We start from the raw sequence: 26,243 nt of genomic DNA on the forward strand, positions 1-26,243 counted from the left end.
CATCAACAATAGATGTAATTATATAGATAGTATAGACTTTTGCAAAATGCACACAACATATTATATAAGGCCTTCAATGGCATCAGATTATTAAGATATTCATCGCTAAATACTAAAGCATTGCAATTACATTTAAGACATCACTTGCCACACAAATTATTTAAGTCATAAATTACATATAACGCAAAGACACCAATTTAGATACAATCCGGAAAATTATCAAAAACCAATATGTCTATTGCGTTTGCAATTTCCTACATTAAAGAAATACCCTTTAAATGCCACTGCACTAACACGAAAAGTAGTATCAACACACAACGGAATCAGAATTACTCCCTACAACTTAAGATGTACTATAAAGTGCAATTTTCGTATTCAAACAAACCATGGACATATTTCTAACTTCAACATCACAATCCTAAGCTTTTTATTTTGTTCTCAATACATAGTGCATCGCCATAAATCACTCTTTATATTTGCAGCATAATTGCATGGCAGTGTGCCACACATTAATGAAAGCTTGTAGACCAGCAGACCAGCTTCTAGTACATTTTGGGCTGATGATACAGCAAAATAGTTCCTGCATGTTTTGGTTTGATCTCACGCCAAGAGTTTCTGTACATTCTGGATTGATCAACACCGACGGAATTAATGTTGGCCTAAGATCTCTGAGAATGGAATCAGAGCCAAACGGTAGAATTTTCAAAAGCTTGACAAATAGTTCAAACTTCAAATAGTAGTAAAAATAAATTCCATTCCCAACATGTGCTAATCACCAGCTATATAAAGATTACTCCAAAAGCTTAATCCTAAATCATTAAGAAAATTAAATATACTATTCTTTTGTATTAATTAAGAGAAAGGCTATCTCTACTCAATATCATCGTCCACTATCAAGTTTAAGAAAGAAATTTGTCACGTCAAGTCATATTAGGCAATCTATAATGAAAGACCCCATCCTCATAGAAATGACTTTAGCAGTGTCAAACCAGCTTTGATCAACTAAAAACACTGATTCACCCCAGCAACTCTCATAACCTGACTCTTACCAAACCTGAATAACTGACTATACAAGATCATCAATTCTTTGCTCTACAGAATAAGTGATGCCAAGCAATTTCCTTCACATCAAGCAACAAAAGGTTTCTGACATCCAAACATAAAGTTAAGCAGGGTCCCACCTCCTCACAAACTATGATCCTCACTATACAAGTCATTTCATGAAACATGGTGATGATGAAGTTAAAAAGTGATAGTTCCACCACAAACCCCTTCTTTTAAAGGAAGTCAATTGAGTCGTATGTGAAGTTTTGATTCATCAGAACTCCCAATATTGGTACAAAGAACATTGTACAAGTGTAAGAAATATACAGACTGGCCCCATATAATCCATCATATGTGATGTCTTAAAACCAGTTTAACTCCGCTGAGGATGACCAAACCTGCAAACCAAACTAAATATTGTGATTCAGACATATTTCAACATTCTATGCTCAAACATTGTGATTCTTAAAATCTCATCCTTTTAAAAAACTAAATCTAGCTTCAAATGAACCTCAGTGAACTTTGGAGCATACCATCTTCAGCATTGATCAACCAGCTCGAGGAGAAGGTGGCTCAGACCCCGTCATAGATGCAAGTGATGCTGTATCATCTTTACCCAATGCCACATAGTTCAATGGTGCAGTTGGCCGCCTTCTGCCATCCTTGCCAATTCCATTCTGACGGGGAGTAAACCCATTTCCCCGCGTATTGTGATCAGAACTTCCTGAAAGCATAGAGCCTCCAAGTGAAATGCGTCGATTTGTAGGTGTTGTGCTTCCATTTGCTCGCAAACCCTGACCTCTCTTAAAGCTATTAATCTTAATTGGACTTGGTTTGGATCCAAATATAGCTTCCTGCTCTGTAAGGAATTGTTCTTGTAACCGCTTCTGATCCTGTCAACAAGCAATTTTATGTGGAGATGCAATATTTCAGTGGTCACATTAACAGGAACCTGAAAATAAAAGTCCAAATCACCAGACTCCAAGTCTACAAAATACACCATCTAAACACCCAACAAGGAGCTTATAAAGACAGTTATAAGAAAACAATAAATATTGTGAATATTGTTTGACATTCTTATGGGACAACTGTTCAAGGTTGAGATTATTGCCCATTCTGCTAGAATTTCATCCTGACAAACAGTTTAGAAAAAATTCAAATATTTCTAGGGAAAGTCATGTGAATACCAAAAGCAAACTGTTGGTTACAAATAACTGTAGGTGTAAATGTTGATATAATGAAATCTTGATTGCAGGCAGCCAAGATAAAAATTAAATCGACTATGGAACTGGCATATAAACTATGATTCCATTAAAATGTGACCTCAAAACCACTAGTGCCAAAATGTTCCAACCCTCCACTGAAGAAAAAAGATGCAATGCATAACCAACACCCAAAGAAGATTACTAAATATCATCCTGACTGCAACTAGGTCAAAAGTCAGTCAAGCACCAACACCACCACTATGAAACCAGATGAATGAGATAGAAACTTCAAAGCATTTCAAATAGTGACAACAGCCAATGATATGGATGCCAACCAATACTTCTAGCCCCTGGCAACAAATGCATCAAGCATTTGTTGTAAACCTAAAACGATGCTATTATGGAGCATAGAACTACAAATACAACCATCCAGTTTCTCAGCTTCAATAGAAAAGGCCAGGTGCATTTCCCTTTCAAGAAACCAAGTTAAAAGGGAAGTCACAAAAACAAAGGCCTGGCATTTTTAGCCAAGTCTACTCTATGACAATAAACTCTGATCAAAAATCAAGAGGGATGGCAATATCATGGTATAAGAAAGGCTCCCAAAATAAAACATTTCAGCAAATAATACACAACATGAAAGGCTCATTCCATTTGAATTCAAAAGATGAATCCATACTGTCCATTTAAATTCCATTATTACTACCTGCGAGAACTGTATGTTTCCATAAATTACACAGTGCAAATTCTCTCCACATTCTGACCTGAATCATCTGGCAACACACAAGTGCTTGATGAAAAAAAGTAATGCAATACAAATACCCGAAATCGTTTTTTCTCCTCCTCGCGTTCTTGCCTCAATAAAGTATATTCTTCCAGCATTGCTAACAGACGGACCTGATTTTCAAGATAACATGTTCCAGTAAGAAAAGAAAGAAACTAAATCACATGACAACAAACCCATATTTAAAGAACAAATACAACTCACGCCATCATATAGAAAAGGTGTCCCTTTTTCTTCTTCCCAAGCATGTGTTTTAGCCTTCAAATTTTCAACGATAGCTGAACAAAACAGAAGAATCAATGTCATGGTTGGAACATTAATTATGAGCACTACAGCAAATTGAGAAATTCAATATACCAGGAATTTTGGTTACAGTTACTCGGGCCCGCTCAGCACGTTTGAGGTTTATGTGAGCACCTCTACTATTACTGTATCTGTTCTCATCCTGTTTGTTAGGTTGAATCATCTACTGTCAGTACAGACACTTCTACAATTGATACTCCTGCTAAAACTGTTCACTGCTTGAACATAGAAACATAAATCTTCTTTCAAAGCTATTTGCAAAGGACACTTACTCTATTGTAATCTTCCAGCCAGCTTTCCTCCTCACATGCAGCAAGCCACTTGTCTATTTTGTCCATTATTTCTTTCCTGCTGAGTACATCTTGTTTTGCTTTCACAATTTGGGCTTCGATATTTGCAAGGAGCTCAGAAGGATCAACCATACCTTAGCACACATAGATCATATCAGACCAACTAAAGTTTCTAGCATTAGCTTCATCAACATTACAATAAAAAACTCTTTAGTAAGAAAAAGTCAATACCAGCATCAATCAATGCATTTGACTTCTCTGGTGAAGTGCTATCATCTGGCTCCAAATGTGCTCGTCTACATATTTCCTCCAACTCCATTCTCTTCTTGAAAACCAACTCTTTCATTTTGCTTGCTTTTAATTGATCTAAACGGTCAACTTCAATCTCTGCCTGGAATCCCCAAGCATGCATGATATAATCAATTTTCATTCAGCTAGTAGGGTTCTGCAATTAAATCTGTTTTTTAGACAACAGCATGTGAAAGATGCAACAAACCTGCTCAATCATATCCAGTGCAAGAGCACCTGAGCCCGTAACCTCGTTGTCTGATGCTTTGAGAATAAATACAACATTTTCAAATAATTCTCTTTCTTCTACTGGGGTATCCATCAAGTTCCAAAGTTCAATCAAAGATTTCCCAAGATCGTGCAACTGTAAACAAAAGCAGATACTGCAAACTTTAGGAAAAAATTAAATAGTAAAGAAAAGACAAGATACCAATAATGGAAAAAGTCGGAATGCACTTATATCAAAGCCATTAAACCAACCTTTTGAATTCGAAGCTTCTTTTCATTATTCAGGGATTGAATTGTCTGTGATAATCCATCCAATGTCTCATTGCTTATGTTTTTTGGCTGTCCAGGAGCTGAATCATGCAAACTTGGATGCACTTCACTGACAGTCTTCCAAAAGTCCATGCCAAGTACTGAACAAAGTCCATGCACCTCATTTACATATTCCAATACCTTGTGAAGGCGGTCACTCTGCACATTGCTATCAAAAAAGCATTAAGGCTCTTTGTATACTTGACATGCGAAACAATATAAAGGAAATGATATGTTTGTAAATACTTTTTCTTTCTGAAGTGCTTGCAGATGTGCATGATATTCATCTAACTTTCTAAGTGACAAGTCCTCTTCCTCCCCATTAGTTGAGCTTAGTACACCACTCTGCTGAGAATACCCAGAAATTTCTCCACGTAATTTTTCAATCTGCACCTTTACTTCATTGAATTGTTTTATACGCTCCTCCTTCCTCAGCCGCAACTCTTCCAACTGTGGTGTAATACTTGAAAGTTGTTCCTTCAAGCTTCCTGATCTTTTTTCTGACTGCAGAAGTTCAAGAAGAAAACTATATCAAAGCAAGATAAGCTTAAGTGTCATGTCTAAACTAGATTTGCAGGTAGTAACTGCAAACTTACTGCAAAAATAATGATATATCAAAAAAACTAGAACATCCTCCACCAAGATAAACTGCATTCACCAGGACAAACTGAGCAGAATCATAAGAAGAAACTCTCATAAGTTGAAAAGGAATATTTAAAAACAAAACAAAAAAAACCTTCAAAAGACTATCACACGAAAGTGCAAATGAAAAAAATGACCTTGGATTTAAACATCCGTGACATGCAGAAAAAGTAGTCATTGACTTGTCCAAGTAAATTAAAATATGTACAGAAGCCTTGCTTACATTTGAAATGATGATTAATATTATTGTGACATGCTGAAACTACTGATAATATGGTGACGGGTATTTGAGAGGTCAAAATCACTGAATAAAGTAGATAATACATCGAACTTGAGTATTTTATTGTTATCACTTATTTGTACCAGAATTGCTTTGGGTAGTTGTATTTATAGCATAATATGTTCCTATATAGGGATCCAATCAATCTTGTGAGACACGTCAGATCTGATTACAAGAAATGTTTAAGACTTATTTCTTAAAATTTTAAATTGATTAGAGATCTGAAGGAAAACCTTCTCAAAACTTACACTCTAATTTGTGCATCAACAGTAAATTGATAATTCAATCAAACTGGAAGATAATGATTAACTACAAAAACTGAAATGCAGGGCAGTTCTGTCACTATCGCTTCCATAAGTTCATTGAAATTGCACTTTAGAATATATAGTTTTCATACATCAGTTCCAATGTAAATCAAGAAACAATAGAATATCAAAATATTACAACTCTAGTTGTCAAAATAAACATTTGATCAGTCACTTCTGCAATTAACCCAAATTAAAACATAGCCCACCAAATGGCAGAATGGGTTGTCATGTACTCAGCAGGAAAGAAATAATCACAAGTGATAGCAATAAAATGCATTAGTCTGGTATGATGGGTTGTCATGTATTCTTTTCGGCGAGATGTAACATCATTCCTTACACCTTGTGCACTTGCCACTCTTAACCCCTTCTAACCCACCCTTGCTCAAGAACCATCTATTCACCATAGTTCATCATGGGTCATCTAGAAGACAGTTTCCTCAATCATTTCACATCTACAAAATGGAAAAATACAAAGAAAGTGGTGCCCGTATGGTATTTGACTCTCTGTTATCATGCAAATCTATTCACTGGCGCAATGAATTGCCTCATGTTTTCATGCTCCGCAACCTGCAACTCAGTACCAACTTCCTTTAGAGTCTTAGACTGTTACAATGAGAGTTCAAAAAGACAAAACGTTTAAACACAAACATAGAAAGTGTAACAAGGGTGCGCACACCCGCGTCAAAAACCCAACGCACCGGGTGCATGTACATCCCCAGTGCGGGTACATCACACACCTGAGTGCCCCCACCACACAAAAAGCTCAGCTGCACTGATCAGAGCACCCGGGTGGAACACGGGGATGCGACGCAGGTGCGTCTGGGGTGCAGGGGTGCGCACTTGGGTGTGGCCAATGTGCGGCTAAGGTGCACACAGGGTGACAGGGTGCGGCTGACATCAAGGCTAAAAAGTCAAAAGAAAACATTTTTTGCGATTGTTTTTAATTGTTTCTTTTAGCAATGAGGATTTTGGTATACAGGATGATTAGAGAGCACTTGGGATGATTCCATTCTCATTATTGACATTTTGTTATTTTGTTGATTGTACTCACTTTGATATGGCTATGATACATTATTTCATTTCACTATTTCATGCTACTCGGCTCATTGTCATCATGAGCATCTTTATGATATATGATATTCATATTTGAACAATGAATTTTGAATCTTTCATCTTTGTCATTTGATAAATTGATAGTCAATGGTTGACTTACATGGTACTATGTGGTTTATATTTTTCATTTATCATTATCATTATTATGTTTAAAAGTTTTAGTATTTTACTAAGTTCAATGGTCATTGGTAATGGTTACGAAGTTTCAAGTTTGAACTTAAGGTTCGTGAATCACATTTCAATTTTCTATATTCAACTATATTTGGTATGTTATATTAAAGTATCATTTCATAATTAGCATTTTCCGTCATATATATACTATGCAACCCCCCATCCCCCCCAATCCCCAAATTGAGGCCCTTTTTTCTCCCGCACACAACCCGTCCCGACGCACCGCCGCACCAGTGTAACACTGGGAAAAATGCATATGGTGTTTTTATTATAAATCCCTACACTCTAAATCCCTACCCTCTACTAGCATGATGACCATCAAAATCTTTTCCTATCATTAATTAGTATATCCAATTCTGTCTTCTTCTCCACATCTATGACATGTCTTCTTAGAGAGTGGCTACCCATTGTTAAGTCTTAGGGAGTGACTACTCATTGTTAAGTCTTGAACTTGAAGACTCTTCATGTTTTGACTTGTACCTTGCTTACTAGTATACGTCTTTGTCCTTTAGAGCTGACCTTTTTTAATTATGTTTCAACACACACATTCTAATCCTACACTGTCTACTCATGGACTGAACTTTCAAATTGTTTGTGTTATGCAATTACACAGAGAGAAGCTTTTTCTGCCCTTACAATTGAAAGTATTTCCCTTTGACTGTCTCTGTATGCCAGAAAAACTTAGATGTTTGAACTTTATATGGTAGACCTACATGTTAACCTACTATATGGCTCCCCAAAAATTATCTCCGAATTCCAAAGTTGAGAACTTTCAAGGAGTATTCGTGATATTTTGAGGAGAAATCATGATTACTTGCCAAGAAATCCAAAAAAAATCAACCCCAATTTCTTCTGCAATAAATCAGCAGTGTTTACCGATGTCCAATCAAGTATTACTAAGGACTGATAACGATTAATGTCAGATTTCTGCTTCTATGGTTTGTATATCATCCAACTCATGTTGATATTTTTATATATGTGCCTCGTAAATATTGAGAGCAGAACAAATATTATTCAGCTTTTTCATAGATATCACATCAACTTGTTAATTAAAAGTTTTTTATCAAAAAAATTGTTAATCTTCTCTAATAACAGCTGCATTGATAACTTGAGATTCATTAATGCCTGGAAAATAGAATTAATAAATGAAATATCATTACGACTTTGTTCCCAGCTAACCATAATCTTTCAAGAGGTTTGTTTGCTATAGTATAGTTTTCTTAATAGTCAATGTCTTCCCCTCAACAGTCCTCAACCACAACTGGGATAAATGCCAATTAGTACTTAAAACACCTATTCAGTAACCAATGTATCAACACTGATTTCAGCCTATTTTTAAGGTTCTTAACAACTGTCACCCATTTAAGATTCTTCTCTTTTGGCCTTTGTTACTCCTTCAATTCTTCTTTTATGGTTTCAATTTCATTATATATTTCCTTAGCCACCACAATTAATTTTAACCCATCTGATATAATCTATTTATCTCAATCTTCCTTTATCTTACCATAAGATTGATATTTACATATCTTCTCAAAAGCAAATTTATCAATGCTACCTTCTGGGTTAAAATCAAAAGCTACTATACCATCCAATGGCTTGGTCAGAGTATCCATTATAGATTTGATATTAGACATCAAAACTTTCACTTGTTGTTTCAGGTGATATTTGGTACATTTCTACTTAAAAACTTTTTCTACCAACTTGGTAACTGAAACTTGCTGGTTATGAATCTCTCCTTCACGTGAATGTGAAAACTGAAACTTGTAGGTTATGAGTGTCTCCTCCATGTGAATATGGAAACTAAAATTTGCAGGTTATGAATATCTCCTCCATATGAAGGTGCATGAAGATCTACTTTGGTAATATCAAAATATGCTTATGTTATTTCACCAGCACTCTTTTCCACAATTGGCTTATAGCTATTTCCCTCGACACATTGCCACGTGTAGGATCTCTCATTGATCTATATGTATTCTTAGCCATTTTGTGTTTTGTATAGTTTTGGAACGGATAAGCAGTAACATCAAAATGGGGAACAACCAATTGTGTGATTTTCCTCCTCCAATATAGCTATACGCAGCCAAGAGGGAGAAGGACTAGATGCAGAGTCTATGACCTTTAAGGTTGATGGAGGAGGCATTACGTGGTAAGGGATGGTATTTTCAAATGATACTTCATTTAGTGAAGAACGGTTGAAATTTGTTGGGTTGGGAGGTGCTTGAAAACAAGAAAGAAGAAGAAATGGTTGATGAATGAGATGAGGGAGAACAAGGATTATTGACCAATGGAGGAAAGAAGGATTATCCATTCAATCTTCCTTTTCGTGCTCTTATTAAAAGCTATCAAGATTTCTTCCCCTTCACTTCTAAGTTTCTTTAATTTACCCCGAGATTTCCTCCCTTGAACTTTCAGGAACCTTCTTTGACAGATTTTCCTTGCCATCTCCTCCCTGACTAATTGTACAAGTTACTTGAGGGTAAGGTATGAGAAGAAATTTGGTTATTTTCCTTCTCTTTTCTTAGAAGGATTAGTTTTTTAAGTTTTTGTTGATTGCCCTTTTTTAGCCTTCCCTTCACCCATTTTGCTAACCTTCAAAGGAAAATTTGCTGTCCTTTCATCAACACACTTTCACCGATTGCCTCATTTATTGATGAGAGTGCCTACATTTGGACCTTATTAAAAAAAGCAAAATCAACAAAATCTGACCCATCTTCAATTCCTTGGACATTCCAATTTAACTTGAAATCTATGGTTTGCTAAATACTATATGCATCCAGTCTCTCAACATATGGCTGCAGGGGGCAACATATGTAGGCGATGTTTTCAGACTGGACATATGGCTGCGATGTGCACTAAGGATAGAGTGCATAAGGAGGCCTCATGATGGAAGGCTGTCTCTCAACAGGATTACATTGTTGTTAAGATGGACGGGAAGCAAAAGAGTTTCTCTCCAGCAATTTCTGAAGCCCAAAAGGAACCTTCACCTCTAGTCTCCCAGACCTTGCTTGAACAAGCAGCCAAGTGCACTAGAGGTAGAGTTGTGGACCCATGTGATGTTGCCCTGCTAATGGGCAGTGGTGTTGTTACACCTGAGGGAAAGGAAAAGATTAGATATAGATTGTCTCAGACTGATGATGTGGGTTCCCTTCCAGAGGAAAGAGAAACAAGTGTTGTTGAATCTTACCATGAGAGCCAAGCTCTTGATATCCCAACAGATGGGCAGATCTCGCCAAGATTATTGGCAAATGATAAATATTTGGAGTGGCAAAATTTGATAGCCAAGATTGAGGAAGGATGGCAGACAGTGAAAGGAAGAAAAGAGAGGAAAAACAAAAATCAATCCTTTGATATGGTTCAAAGAGATCATTCCAAGTGTAGTAATCATAACTGATTTTTTTTGTTGGATACCATGTGATACTTTGTGCTTAATTCGGGATGGTAGTACCCTGGTTTGCTACTACCCTTGGTCCAGGCCAAGTTCCTCCCGGTTATTTCCCAATGATAAAATATAAGTTGTGACCAATCAAAAATGATAATAATAAATAATAAACATAACATTACTATATATACTCAAAATCAATGCTATGCTCAGAGCAAGGATACAGAGGTTTGTCCTGCATCCTCTCAAACGAAGCAAGGGTGTGGTTCACCTTTCCACTAGTGCTCTGGTGATGTTTTATGTGGGTTGGTGTTGCTATCTCAATCTCTATGTTGTTTTTGTTATATTTTACCCAAATTGTCACTTTCACTGGTATTTGGGATGTAAAGATTGTGCGAGTTGTTTTTGAATTCACTCTTGAGGGCAGTGTGTTAAACTGCCAAATCTTGTTTGCAAATGGATAGAGGGGTTACAGAATGTCACAGAGAATTACCCACTGGCAGCTAAGGTCCACCTCCTTTTTGGCAATGTTTAATGGCAAAGTGATTATAAAAAAAGGCAAAAATGATGACAACCAATGGTCGCCAATTTTGGCTATGTTTATGGTACAGAATAGTTTTTGGGAAACTCCTTTAATGTTTTCACTGTTGTTAGTGTCTTTAAGTGTTAAGGCTTCATTGGACATTTCTTTTGGTCTCATTGTAAATTTGGTAAACCATTCTAATGACTATGGCAGCTCTTTATAATTGATACTGCAATGATAATTAGAGGTTAGGGGTTTTCCTGGAGGATTCTACGAATTGACTCCAGCGTAGAATTTTCAAGTTTATTTCATTGTACTCTCTGTATGTAATGCTCTTACTTCATCAATAAATTTATCTTATTATCAAGGAAAAAAATAATATGAATATATTTAGAACTATCATATATTTTAGTCTAAATATCAATATGATAATATAGATATTATATCTATATTTTATTTAACTAATTGGTATATTATATGTATTTTAATAATGTCAAAAATGTCATACATATACAAATAAATATCATAACAATAACACATTAAATCTGAAAATTATTAAATAAATATTGAAGATTACTAATGTCAAATATCAAACTCATCGCATAAAACATTTATTAAAGCTCGCTAACATTATATAAAACTAACGATATATATATATATATATATATATATGGCACACTCGCAGAGCACTCTGCGAGTTAAAAACTTGAAGTTTTCGAGTCCGACAAGCTTTTGTGACTTTTATTTGCACCAAAAACTTGCTGACTACTCAATGAGTTTTATATTAAAATATGGCCACAGTCCAAAATCAGCATTTAAGCAAAAAAATGGCAGCAGTAAATTTCATTTCTGATTTCTTCACTCGTACTTTGATGGGAGGGGGGGGAATAACTCCTGGTGCCTTTGTACAATTATAAAAGACATTTTTAGCTTCGCATAGCATTCTCCCTTGAACCCATCTTGGGGGCACTAGCCCCAAACCCCCATTGGATTAATATGGGGGGAAATTGCGCCATTAAAAGTGAGGAAAAAATTAACCTTTTAGTCTGATTAGGCTCCGTAATATTGCATAACAGAAAAGTCATGCCCAGTACAGGCTTCTAGGACTAGACACTCTAGTTGTACCTCTCCCTTAGTTTTTATTAGATTTGGGAAGAGTGAGTTGTAATAGAAAACATGTATTTACTTCAGTTTAACAGAAACTATTTACTATTTTGATTCCACCCTTCAGCATTCCTCATGAGGATGTGATTTTATTCCCATTTTGTATTTAAATATATCTAGGCTCAGCTTGTTTCTTTTCTGTTCTCATTAGTTGTTTAATTGGATGCATCTTCTCATTGAATTTTGTCTAAAAATGAATTTCTAATTAAATTTAATCTGCTTTTTAAGTTCCCAACTTTTTTGCCAAGCTTTTTCTGAAAACTGGCCAAGTTTTTCCTCAGTTTTTTCTTTCCGTCAGGCATCAAACTATCTAGAGAAAAGATAAGAGGAAATCAAGAACATAAAAGAGAAAACAAAAGTCACAGAGAGAAAGTGACAGCAGCGAGCAATCTAAGGGAAGCATCAGAATGAACACAGAGAGATCACTGTGTACTATAGATCATCAGCAACTCGAGGAAATATATATTAATTTATAACTGTATAATGTGATTTCTGGAATCCTCGCTAAGTTACAAAGGTATTTTTGGACCCGACTTGATTTTATTGTAATCTAGGCCAAAAAGTAATACTGGTAACTTGGGGACATTATGCAATGGCGCAGACAAAATATAATTGCCATTATTTAAGAAAATTGCTGACTAGTTTTGACAACAATGACAAAATAATCCACAGAAACCAGTTCTGAAAACTTTTTGTGCAATAGGGTTACCATTTTCCTTCTTCCATTCTCTTCCAAATGTCATCAAGGCTCACATGACCTAGGTTTATATCATGGTTCACCTATTGCTGGGAGTATAGATTGTTATATTAATAGTCATATCCCAAGAGTTTGTATTTCATGTTTACAACATGATTTATTCTGCAGAGAAAATTACTCAAATTTCCTACTAATATGCCAACTAGATCTAGAGGAATTTCAAACTTTGATAGGAGATGATAATAAATCCATTTTCAACAAGAAAAAACAATGCTTCACCTATTGTGTTAATATGTCCCAACAACTAAACAAGGGTTTATAAATTATGAAATATTAGACCATTGAACAAGACTAAGATACAAATTTAAACAATTGCAACAAAGGGTGCCAATATAAGGTACCTCTTAATTTTGCAACAAATGAGACAGCATACAATCTCTTGAAATCGTCTAAAGCTTTGAGCAAAATAGATAACATGCGAGATGTAGTTCTGAATTGTTTGGGACTAAAGGAAAACCCTTCTTTCTACATGTATATTTACAATAGACATGTGCTAGTGACAACTCAACTCACTTTTTGAAAAATCATCTTTCATGGCATTCAATAACATGTTATAAGAATTTGAATCTTTCACAAGCTTTACTTTCCCACCTTTATTCAAATTTAAATTTAGAGACCAAGTATTAGATACCCATTAACAATTACCGATATCATCTATATTTGTATGCTCTCCATTACAACTCAAAAGTTAGAAAAAGTCTGGTAATATCGAAGGATGGCTATAAAACCATGAGAATCTCCAATAAGTATATACTTATGTTTCTTTCTAAAGTATAAACAAAGGTTATGAAAATATCAACAACCGTTACAAAGTTAATGGATCCTAAACTATGTTGGACTTTGATGCAGGTTTTAGAATTTCACAAACTACCAACAACTTAACATTTGATTTAAGGCATCTTGTAAAAGGAAATTACAAGTTCACTAAAGGGATCCAAGTATGAGAACTTGGGGAAGGTTTCAACATATCAAAATTGTGGTAACAACGACTCATCAGAATTTTGCATAACAAATCTAATGACCAGAACACATTACAAAGCAACTATCACATTAGGTATTCACCAAATACATGAGGGAACCTATCAGCCATCTATACACCAAAGTATCTATCAAACTTCATTATGAATCCACATTCCACTTCGAATTTCAAAGAGAAATAAGGTACTTGCTATCTATAACCTGAAACCTCATTAAAATCTCTATTGTGTGCTTTCCTTGACCTAGGAAGATCTTATTTGTAGCTTGCCACACCTCAAGACTTGAAAGTTGTACATAAGGCCAAATGTCCTTCATAAAACTTGGAAGCCAGTTCTCCCTTGCACCATGCTATGAGCTTATCACTACTACCAGCAAGAATTAGTTCATCCACATTCAAGACAAGAACTAACTAACCAAAGTTATTGAACATATAAATTTATAATGAAGGTTGGCCTCTACAACAGTTTTGGTGAAGCACAAATACAACAAACCCTTTGACTTGCATGAATGGGTCTTTCACCCATGCCACCTACAACCCATGAGTTCATCATTGTTGTCATGTTTAATGATGTCAACAAGCAACCTATAAATGCTCACCCTCTTGCATAACTCTAACCAAAGTTTGACAAATATCCATAGTTTCACTACCCTAGGGGACAGCAGAATAGGGGGACAAGTTTCCAAGACAAGGGGATAGAGGGGCCTTAATTTGGGGACAACACGGGGACCATGGCGAAGGACAAGGGGGGGGCTTGTATATAGCATACATATGGTATTTACAATGCTAGTTATGAAAAGATGTATTGCAATATAACATATAAAGATGTAAAAGAGTAAATAATTGAAGATTGCATTATATTGGAACATCAAGCATTGAACATAAATAGGTGAATCAGCAAATAGTCAATGCTATGTCATCCCCCCATCCTCAATGGAGGTGGCAAAATCTAGTGGTGTCGTTGGGGACAAGGGAACAGAGTCCCCAAGTTCTCAGTGTGTCCCCATCTCCAAGATGTGGGGCAAAAGGGGGGGGGGGGGGTGGTTCACCATGTTACTATGCTAATATCATAACAATCTCTAATAACAACTTGAACATTGTCAAAATTGACAATGCGACTACGACTTACCATGGCTTACACATAAAGTTCTTAGTTAACCTAATAATATTTAAGACATGATGAAGTTCAAGAATGTCACCTACAAGCATGCAGAATGAAACAAATCATGTCCCCATAACTAGACATGTGGCATCATCATCAAGCTCAACCTCTACAACTACTTCCCACTCCTAAAGCTTGCTGAAAGTGCTTTTATTGTCAGTCATGCATCTTGATGCTCCACTATCCACATACCAGCCAACACCAAAAATGATGTTAAGGATATAGGGGGAACATCTTCAAGAAAGTTGTCCTAAGCCTCGATGTAAGCTTGGTCAATACTAGAGCTTCTACAATCCCTACATACTAGTGTGTGTTGTTGACATTGCTTTCACTTCCCTTCCTCTTCTCATGACATTGAGAAGCATAGTGACCATTCTTGTGGCATCTAAGGCACTCAATATGGCTCAAATCTTTCTTCTCCTGTCAAGAAGAATCAAATCCTTCTTCCCTTGTTTACCCACTCTTGGTCCTCCTTTCATACCACATCTTTCTTCATCTTTGCAAGCTTGGCACTAGGCTTTAACTCCCTTCCACTCTTGTTAGGACAGTCTTCTCCTAAATAAAATCATTTGGAAGCTTCTCGTGAACACAAAGACCCCAAATAAATAAGCCCAAAGATGAAGGGAAATAATTTACAGTTGTAGGTACTAACCCATCATCCTCCACTCTACCCAAAAAGCAATAAGTTGAATGTTAGAATCAGTCACAAGTCACTTAGTTTGTACTTTAGCAGCATATTAAGAAAAATATTCACGTTGTAGTACAAAGTGATCAAGGCATTGTACATCTACTTCATTGCCTTGTCTACAATGTAGGGGATCGATCACCAATTCTAGGATAATTTGCTTCACCTTGGCCGAGTTCTTATTATGTTTGGCCAGCTGAAACAAGGTCAACATCATCAACATGCAACCTTTATCCGTAAAAAAGTAGTTACAAACAATTTGCAAATCATCACATTCTTACATCCCTGACAAATACCTCACCAAGCTAATAGTACCACTGCCTAAGCAACTGTCCCATCCCAGATTTTGAATATCCCATTTTAGATTAGCTGTTAGTCTTTAGACAATCTTTCCATTGAAATCTACAGAAGATAAACAGATTTCTTACATGGTATGGATAGCCTTTAAAATGAACATGTTACTAAAATGGAAAGATATAGAAAGAAGACTCCACTTCTTATCCAGTTTGAGATTAGCGTAGCATGAAACTAAAAGAAAAGAAATTACATTTGTAATTGGTAATCAAGCTGCAACAGGAAAAAGAAAAAAAGGAAAAAACTTGTTTGGAAATGAGAACTGCTCAATCCTATATGCCATCATTTCAGTTCACAATGATGGTGAGTTTCTCCCCTATCATAGAAAAACGAAATGATGAAAATAGCTGGCAAAGCATATATGACAATGCAGTAGTTTGTTGTTTACCACTACCAATGGCTGAAGAACAATTGACCATGTGGTCTGAACATGGAGAAGATCTGGCATTAAGAGTGCTAAAGACACATGATAAGAAAGGGAATCTAAGAGCTACAGGATGGTGCAAAAAAATTATGACTGGGCCATTTCTGCATGTTCTATCCACACTATTTCCTATTATTCTAACTCAACTCACTTCTTGCCAGTCTATGTGTTAACAATACCCCCTATTTCCTGTATTTGGGGTTAGCCAATTGCCAAAGTGCTCAACTATATTGACCTCACATTGTAAAGTGTGTAAATACATTGACTTTGTAAAACTTAATCTAGCACTGCATGTGTATATCTGCAGCTGTCGACAAAAATTGTGTTACAGGTTTTCCCAAGCCACTAGTGAGCAAATGAATTAAACTACATCATCTGTTAATATTTATTTTCTAGTGAGGTATTTAAGAGCTACATTGCTTATGATGCTACTTGCCTTTGCCCCAATCTTGTTCACTAACAATTAGTGATAAAAATGTGATTTTACCGCGATGCTGTAAGACATTTCCTCTGCAGGTTTGTCAGATATTCTGAAAACTTAATTGAAAACTGTGACAACTTGGCAAACACTAGATAGCTAGGATATTATTCTCACAGGAGATGCAGCAAGCATTCATTGTAACAACTTGGAAAACTCTAGGGAAGCTGGACCATTTTTCCCACATGAGATACAGCATGCATGCAATTTAACTTGGAAAACTCTAAGAAGCTAGGAGATTATTCTAACAGGGATAAAGCTTGCATGTTGCAAAATCCAGTGAAATATTTGGAAGGCAGAGCAAACCATGTTGCAACTCAAACACTAAACGAGCACTGGGTGGCAAGGTGGCCAGAAGATAACCTTTAAACAGGTGGCAGAAAGAGGCAGGCCCATTCTCGGGCATGTAGCCATTAGCAGCAGAGAAAGGTAAGAAGGTAGACTTACATCAATGACCTGAGCAGAGGCAACCAGATATCATATTTTGTGCCCAATATGCAGCTGGCACCAGCAAGGTCAGCAAGAGGTAAGATTCTGCCCTGCATGTCTTGGGCAGCCTCACTTGTAAGACATAAGTAAGCCAAGTTTCAAACGCTGCTATCTAATATAAAAGACAAACATCCTCAATGGGCAGTTGAATCGGTTGCTAAGCTAGGAGATTATTCTAACAGGGATAAAGCTTGCATGTTGCAAAATCCAGTGAAACATTTGGAAGGCAGAGCAAACCATGTTGCAACTCAAACACTAAACGAGCACTGGGTGGCAAGGTGGCCAGAAGATAACCTTTAAACGGGTGGCAGAAAGAGGCAGGCCCATTCTCGGGCATGTAGCCATTAGCAGCAGAGAAAGGTAAGAAGGTAGACTTACATCAATGACCTGAGCAGAGGCAACCAGATATCATATTTTGTGCCCAATATGCAGCTGGCACCAGCAAGGTCAGCAAGAGGTAAGATTCTGCCCTGCATGTCTTGGGCAGCCTCACTTGTAAGACATAAGTAAGCCAAGTTTCAAACGCTGCTATCTAATATAAAAGACAAACATCCTCAATGGGCAGTTGAATCGGTTGCTTGTAAATTTACCACAAAACAGATTTTAGCTTAGTTGCCGATTCAGGATACGAATCCAATTCGGGCAGGTCGATTCACGATTTTTTTTGCCCAATTAGGATTCGTGAGTATATATATAGTTTTAGAACTATGTATATTTCTCTCAGTTTTTAGTATATATAATGCATAAAAGGGTCATTTTAGGATTGGAAAGCCAAAAATATATTTGAAAAAGTCATATAAAATAACTCAGGCCCACTTAAAACCGTCAATCCTAGAGGAGTCACACTGGATCCTTGAGGATTCGTGCGGGATCCTTGTTTTACATAGGGGATTCGTGGCCCGCGAATCCAGACGAATCCACTGTATAAAACAAGGATCCTGCCTGGCTCTGCATGAATCCAGATCCGGATCCAGCCTCTAGGACATGAATCCGGAAACTAAGGATTTTAGTGAGAAAGGCACCAAAACTTTTGGGACCCCAACAAAGGTTTACCATAATACATTTGTATGTGACATTGAAAATATATTTCATAATATTGCTGTTGTATGCATGGATTAACATTAAAATAAAAACATATTAAAATATGCTACACAATTCAAGTTTCAACATGCTCTCAGTTTATAAATGATCATTTAAGGTTAGTAACTTAGTTGTTTTTTATTAAGTTTCTGCTGACCTCTGTGGTATGTCTGTCTCTTAAATAAACCAAATATGCAGGTTTTTTTTCCATTGATGTCCCAGAGATGGCAATCCTGACAAGAACCCACCAATTTAGAAAAATATGATACTTTTCAGCGAGAACCAGAACATTTCAGTTCCGCCACACTCCAAAGAGATCCATAGAAGTGTACTGCCACAATAAGTCACACGGCCTGGATACATTCTTTGAGCTTTTGGCGCTAAAATTGACAAGGCAACCAAAAAAAGAATAGAAAACAACTCACATTGCAGCATCCTGCCTGACATTGACATAATGGACACTGTTTAAACTGCAGCGACCCTCAAAGAAAGTCAATGATTGAGACAAAAAAAAAAAATACTCGTTAATGATTGAGAAAAAAGGAATTATAAGATGAAGACTGAAATGTTGTGAAATTTAAAAAGTATAGACATATATCAAAGCGACCAGTAAAAGGGAGCATAATCCCTGTATTATCAGAGCAGAAATGCTTGTGTGCGTTAGTACCTGAGAATGAAGATTCCTGTCTCCCAACGAAGCTATAATAGAGGCCAGCTCTGCTTCTTTGTCTGCAAGTGACCGATGAAGTTTTGCCCTTGCATGACTTGCCTGGTCCACCTTCCGACAGTAAACCTCCAAACACTCTTTTTCAAGTTCCAAGAGCATTTTGTCTCGGTCTATTTCATTTTCTCCAATCTCGTCCCAAATGTGCTGAGCAAAAATCAATCACATTTATAATATGAGTTGAAATTACTCAGCTAGCAGAAATAAGCAAAGTATTTACACAATCAAATCCAGAAACATGCTTGCCAACAACTTTAAACTAAGACTACTAATGCAAACACTATGGAACTAGCACAGATATCTCGAATGTGTCTATCTAAAAGATGCAGATAGATATCAATCATCAGATATCTATATGGAAATTAACATAGGCACCTCAAAATTAATACTTCTCAGAGTCCTAGTTTACAATAAAATCTAAAGTTTATTATATTATTTAAATATTTTAATAGTTTATATATATAAATGCATCTTTGTATTAACTATTAAACTTTGGTTTAAAATGCAATGACTATTCATAATTAAGTTGAAAAGATCTTACTAACACAGTCCCACCATTACAATCTACCCCTTGCTGCCACTGTGTTTATGCTTCTCAACGCAATCAGATTACAGTTCAACTGAAAGAAAGAACAACATAATACTAACATGCACGTGCAGAGAAAATATCTCATTGGCACCCAAAAAGTCCATCCACTTACAAAAAATAGTATCGGTGGTGAAAATTATGCTAGGAAAGCAACTTACAACTATAATAAGCTAAACTAAATTGGAGGAAGTAAACCCATTTCTCAACTTTACAAAATCTTTTTTCTTTTGACAAAAAAACCCCAGTTTCTTGAACCATGATGTGAGAATGCTTAAACTTGTAATAGGAAAGATACCAGTGCACCAAAAAACAAATAATACAGGCAATATATCAAGTCTTGCAGGTAGCATGACAAGTCACAGCTACAAGGATAATTAATCAACACACTATTTTGCTCGGTAGGTGAGGATGAATTTATTGGTATCCTACTGCTAGCGAGGATAGAGAGCAATTCCTCCTATGTTAAGTGAGTTCAATAATTAGCAGCGTTTGAATGATCATTCCTCTGATTTTGTGTAGTCCAGGGTCACCAGATATGCCTACTCCACATTGATAAGTACAAATTAACTGATAAAGAATTACTAACATGTGTGTCCACATTTTACCACATCCAAATCAACAATATTCCTGTCCTCTGCCTCAGTCCCCAAAATATGTTTGTGTTCGAGTACCATTTCTAGGATTTTCAAGCTACTTCTAGGCGTCTCTGTTTCACTTTGCCGCAGTTCCATTTGAAAGGGGCTTGGCAGAATATAAAGTTTTAACTCGGGTATCCTGAGTGTAAGTAATCATGAATGTAGTTTAAACCATCATAAAACATCTTAATCTCGGTTGAATCCTGATAAAACATCATAACCGTAGGCTTTTTTAAACCCTTGGCCGTTCTGGCTTTAGGGCTCAAAACCAATAATGGAATACACACGGGCTTTATCAAATGAAGAAAACGACAGTGCATTGGGCATAACAGGCCTCGGAATATACTTATAGCGGTCGGAAAGGTGAAAACTGTGCCTAATGACAACAATGCTAACTGTAAACCCCGCAATCAAGCCACAAATCAGCGCAGACTATTGTGAAGCTCTACCTGACCGACAACATCTAAATTCATAATAAAGCAATGGAAAAGTGCCAAATATACCGACAGTCAATTTCAATGTAGCAAGATTTCAACTCACCCTAAAAGCAAACCGAGATCACAGAAATTACATGAATGCAGAGACATAAAGGGCATTTAGAGCATACTGCAACGAGGTTTCAAAATGTAGGTAATTTTGAGAAAAAGAAACGCTGCAGAGTTCCGAATGCACAGCGGCCATTGTCATTAACTAAAGGAAAAAACCCCAATGCAGTAGTGCTACGAAGTCCTCCAGCTAAATAAGAGCATAAAACCTTAAAGGAAAGCACCCAAAAAAATGCTTAGGCTAACCTGTAGTTCTCGTAGTAAAGAGCCGCACGTAGTGTCCATGTGGACAGACTGTTCCCCCACCGAGGGTACCATTCACAGAAAACACTTCGAATTCCTACTGATTACCTACATGATAACAAAAGGCCCGGCGATCATTACTGTAAGACTCAACTCATTTTTGGGTACTCTAAGCGACTGAGTCCGAAAAAAAAAAAAAAAAAAAGCATACCAGTTACCAACAAGAGCTTTGAGAGAAGAATTCGCACTATTCGCACCAGAAAAAAAAAAATTTCCTTGACAAGAGGTGACGGGAGAAAAAGCTGTTCTGCACAGGAAAAAGATAAGCAGTGCGGTCAAGTCTATGACATTGATTGTGCGGTGGGGTTACCCACAGTACTCACGTTCGTTTAAATGCCCGTCAATTGACGTGAAAAAAGCAAAGGAAATAGCAAGACCGCATGCCGGCCCTGGCTGTTAAACTACATTAGGAGAGAAACCTGCATTCAAATCCTCTTTATTATGAGATCTTTCGGTCAAACCCCCAACAAAACTTGGTACACACTACTGTACTCCCCTCCGAGATTCGAAACCGCGACCTCCACATGCCCCAATAACCTTCGACTGTAATTTTTCTGTCTGCCGTCTGCCGTCCAAATAAATTTCCAGTTCCGTGAGCTTCGTAATCGAAAAAGAAATCAAATTCCGCGGAATGAAATGACAATAAATGAGAATTTTGTAAATTTGAAATTGGAGGCAGAAATGTGTGGGGCCCGCGGCGCACGGGCGGACGACTTTCTCCTGTCGCTATCCGCTAATTAATTAATAATTTGTGATACTTGATAATTATTGGATTAGCGAGTATACAGCTCCAGGATTTTTTTAATTAATATTCGTTTTAAAACATGGAATAAAATTAAATGTTGCCACCAAACCCATTCAAATTATTTTTTAATTTTCTAAAACAACCCTTATAACGTGGGTTTGGTGAGGTCTATATTGGGGTCCATATGTTATAAAGGTATGCCCTTAGATCCACGGTGTTAAGGACCCACTTAGATTCAATTCCACATGTCACTATTTTAGCCTTGCCCAAAACAAAATTCTATTCTTGTCAAAGTGTTTGCAATTGGAATTGATGGTTCAACCTCCCCTTATTAGAGTGTATCTATATGATTATATAATTAAAAAAAAGTCAATTCATCATTATTGTTAGAGATAGGAAAGAGGACAAATAATTCAGCATTGTTTAAAGAGAAAATTGTCTTTTAATTTGGCTTTAAAGTAAGATAAAGGTAAGGTGAGTAGGGTTTCGATTTGAGTTGAGGGAATATCTTTAAAAAGAAAGGAGGATAAAATGGTGTTATATGTATATGTAATTATAAGGTTTATAATTTTGAATGCAAATATGTAGTGATATTTAAATACTTGATTATGTTAGGTTAGTTGGCAAGAGTTTTTTATGCTAGGCACAAGGACATTGGGTCTATTATCTTCATTTGATGTGATACTAGAGAATGTGTCATGCCAATATCACATGTAGTGACAAAATGTTTACCTCACAACTACAGTACTTCACTATACATAATTTTTTACTAGTGAATTAGTTTTTATTCATTGTCATAATCAAAGTAGTCATCATGGGACCCAAATTGAAGAGAGGACATATAAAATCAACTTTGATTCCTACATGTGATACTAATGGATCTTTAAGATGCAAAATGTTAACGAATTATGTTAGTTGATGAGATTTTAGGCATGCCAACCCTTAGCATGAGTACAATGAGATCTTCATATTCTTTACGATTATGGATCTTGGTTGTGAATATATTTTTGAGTCAACTTTTTGGTCACACTCTATGAAACATCATCATCTATAACAAGCCTTACTTAAAAATAGAAGATAAGAGGTGGGAGATGAAGGAGCGCAAAATTCAAAATGGAGGACAAATTTAAAAATGGAAAAAATAGTTGGGTGAAAGACTAAAAAGATTTAAAACAAATAAGAAAGACAAGATCTAGCCAAAATAAAGGAAATAAGAGAAAATGAGAGAAGAGAAAATGTGTGTGTGTGTGTGTGTGTGAGAGAGAGAGAGAAGTAATCTATATGATTATATCCCAACCTCCTTATTATAGTGTATCTATATGATTATATAATTTTAGAGTGTATCTATATGATTATATTTATTTTTTTTAAGTCAATTAATCATTATAATTAGAGATAGGAAAGAGGACAAATAATTCAACATTGTTTAAAGAGATATTTGTGTTTTAATTTGGCCTTAAAGTAAGTTAAAGGTAAGGTGGGTTGGGTCTCGGTTTGAGTTGAGGGAATATCTTTAAAAAGGAGAGGAGGATAAAATGGTGTTATATGTATATGTAATTATAAGGTTTATAGTTTTGAACGCAAATATGTAGTAATATTTAAATACTTGATTAAGTTGGCCAAATTGGCAAGAGTTGTTTGTGCTAGGCACAAGGTCATTGGGTCTACTATCTTCATTCGATGTGATACTAGAGAATGTGTCATGCCAATATCACATGTTGTGACAAAATGTTTACCCCACAACTACAGTACTTCACTCTACATAATTTTTTACTAGTGAATTAGTTTTTATTCATTGTCGTAGTCAAAGTAGTCAGCATGGGACCCAAATTAAAGAGAGGGTATATAAAATCAACTTTGAATCCTACATTAGATACTTGTGGATCTTTAAGATGCAAAATGTTATCCAATTATGTTATGTTGATGAGCTTTTGTGCATGCCAACCCTTAGCATGAGTACAATGAGATCTTCATATTCTTTATGATTGTGGATCTTGGTTGTGAATATATTTTTTTGTCAACTTTTGGTCACACTCTATGAAACATCATCATCTATAACAAGCCTTACTTAAAAATAGGATAAGAGGTGGGAGAGGAAGGAGCACAAAAATCAAAATGGAGGACAAATTTTAAAATGGAAAAAATAGTTGGGTGAAAGACTAAAAAGATTTAAAACAAATAAGAAAGCCACGATCTAGCCAAAATAAAAGAAATAAGAGAAAAAAAAAGAGAGAAGAGAAGGTTTAAAAAAATGTTTAGATAAATAAGAAAAATAAGATCTCCCCAAATTAAGGAAACAAGAGAAAAAAAATTAAAAAGAAGAAGATAAAGTAAATACAGAAAAAATAAAGAGAAATAAAACAAATCAATATAGAAAAATCAAAAAATAAAGAAAGAAAGCAAGAAAATAAGAAATTATAAATAAATAAAAATCTAAAGAATGTATTAAAATTTATGAATACTTAATGAAAAATAAATAAATATATTAAAATTATAATAATTAAGAAAAAGGGAAAAGAGTTTGGATGAATAAGAAAAATAAGATCTCCTCAAATTAAGGAAACAAGAGAAAAAAAGATAAAAGATAAAGATAAAGTAAATACAGAAAAATTAAAGAGGACTAAAACAAATCAATATAGAAAAATCAAAAAAGAAAGAAAGAAAGAAAATAAGAAATTTTAAATAAATAAAAATCTAAAGAATATATTAAACTTTATGAATACTTAATGAAAGAAAATAAACATATTAAAATAACAATAATAACAAGAAAGAAAGTTTGTGTGTGTGTGTGTGTGTTTGTGTTTCTTGTATAGGATTTATTAAACATTGATAATGACTAGGAGATTACTTTAATATTTTAGGCTTTAGGAACATTCACATTTAAAAGCATATAATGAAAGATAATATGCAAATAAAAAAAATGTACTACAACATAAAAAAATAGAAAAGTGAAGAAAATGACAAAAAAGAAGAATTTCAAATTAATTGCAACTAAATGTGTCATGAATTAAAATTAACATACCCCATATAACTAGGACATTTATTGTATGAAGATTCTACCACATGGTCATTCCAATAAATGTTGTCGTGTCTAATAAATTAAAATTAAGTGATGTTAGATATATTAAGATAAAATAAATTTAAAGTGAACTATGGAAGCAAAATTTGCCAATAATGGCATGTTGTGATGGTTAAGTCATCGTGTTGTTGTTCCTTCCATCAAAGTTCAAATCTCATCGCAGATGAGGTTTCCTATTTGTGTCCTTGATAATGTAGATAAGGACTGTAATCTTGACAATAAATGTCAAATCACCAATATACAAAAGATGAGGGAGTAGGTCGACACAGTCAAAATGTTGAATCCACATATCAACAAAACCAAATAATTTCTATTAGAAAAACAAATGGAAAAGGTATATGGTTCGACCAACTTATCAAACAAAATACGTATGTCTACACCAACAAATAATTTTGACCACATTGTTGAATGCACTAAAATAAACTTCAACATGAGATAGTACATCAAAAGTCAATGATAGTTTTCGACTAGCTTGTCAAAAGTGACAATATATGACAATAATGATAGACTAAACAAGAACTTAATACAGGTGCAACACAATAGACCACTAAATTGATTAAAAGAAAAAAAATATTAGTACAACCTTGAAGACTTTTCTAATTGGAGCTCTGCTCATACAATAAAAAAGGATGAGAATATTAATGCATTAACATTCTTTCTCAACATAAATTGTAATTTATATAAACGTTTATTAATCTTATTATTAATCTTCAAAATATTTTAAAGTGACAAGAACTTTGAAGGGTGTGCTCTGAGGAAGTTGAAATGACACATTGTCCTCCCTAGAGATTGTACCAATAACTTCATCCTATTATACCCTAGAGTGCTTCATTCCTTTTGTCATGTTCACTTTGGTCTTCTAATTACTTTTATGTGATTGTTTCCCAACTTGCCTTGGGGTTCGATCCTGAAGGTCTAGTCCTCATATAATTCATACATTTGGTTATTGAATGGGATATATAAATGAGCCTCATAAAGATGGGGACAAAAATGCAACTCATCAGAAAAGAGGAAAGAAAATTGATACTGATATCCAAAAATTGTCATATAAATTGGCTTTCTCAGTTGAGATAAATGCACTAAGTGTCCTCCAATAATATTTCATGGAAGAATCTTGGAAGTCCAAAGAATGGAATTAGAATGACTTTTAGGGATCGATGGATATGGAGTACAAGATGGAGGTGTTG

At 35.5% G+C, this 26,243-nt stretch overlaps 1 protein-coding gene across 6 annotated transcripts; it reads right to left on the reverse strand.

The window, feature by feature from the left end:
* Window positions 1-817: 817 nt before the first annotated feature.
* On the reverse strand, window positions 818-21,870 carry LOC149532284 (65-kDa microtubule-associated protein 6-like). 6 transcript variants are annotated; one of them, XM_089805716.1, is made up of 14 exons: window positions 21,652-21,870; window positions 21,384-21,479; window positions 21,176-21,280; window positions 19,104-19,307; window positions 4,698-4,955; window positions 4,395-4,610; window positions 4,123-4,278; window positions 3,858-4,017; window positions 3,609-3,760; window positions 3,391-3,478; window positions 3,238-3,311; window positions 3,072-3,146; window positions 1,578-1,937; window positions 818-1,442 (listed from the first exon to the last, which is right to left on the reverse strand). In XM_089805716.1, exons 3-13 carry the CDS (start codon window positions 21,245-21,247, stop codon window positions 1,593-1,595), a joined length of 1,800 nt encoding a protein of 599 aa, XP_089661842.1. In that variant the 5' UTR covers window positions 21,248-21,280; window positions 21,384-21,479; window positions 21,652-21,870; the 3' UTR covers window positions 818-1,442; window positions 1,578-1,592. The 6 variants fall into 6 exon arrangements, with proteins under 6 accessions (XP_089661842.1, XP_089661845.1, XP_089661844.1 ...); XM_089805719.1 differs by having other exon boundaries at window positions 818-1,454; window positions 21,652-21,869; XM_089805718.1 differs by having other exon boundaries at window positions 21,384-21,474; window positions 21,652-21,862.
* Between the last annotated feature and the right edge of the window lie 4,373 nt (window positions 21,871-26,243).

Source organism: Cupressus sempervirens, chromosome 10 (assembly GCF_028749045.1).
Source record: "Cupressus sempervirens isolate cs-2001-9-10 chromosome 10, ASM2874904v1, whole genome shotgun sequence".
Taxonomy (NCBI): Eukaryota; Viridiplantae; Streptophyta; class Pinopsida; order Cupressales; family Cupressaceae; genus Cupressus; species Cupressus sempervirens.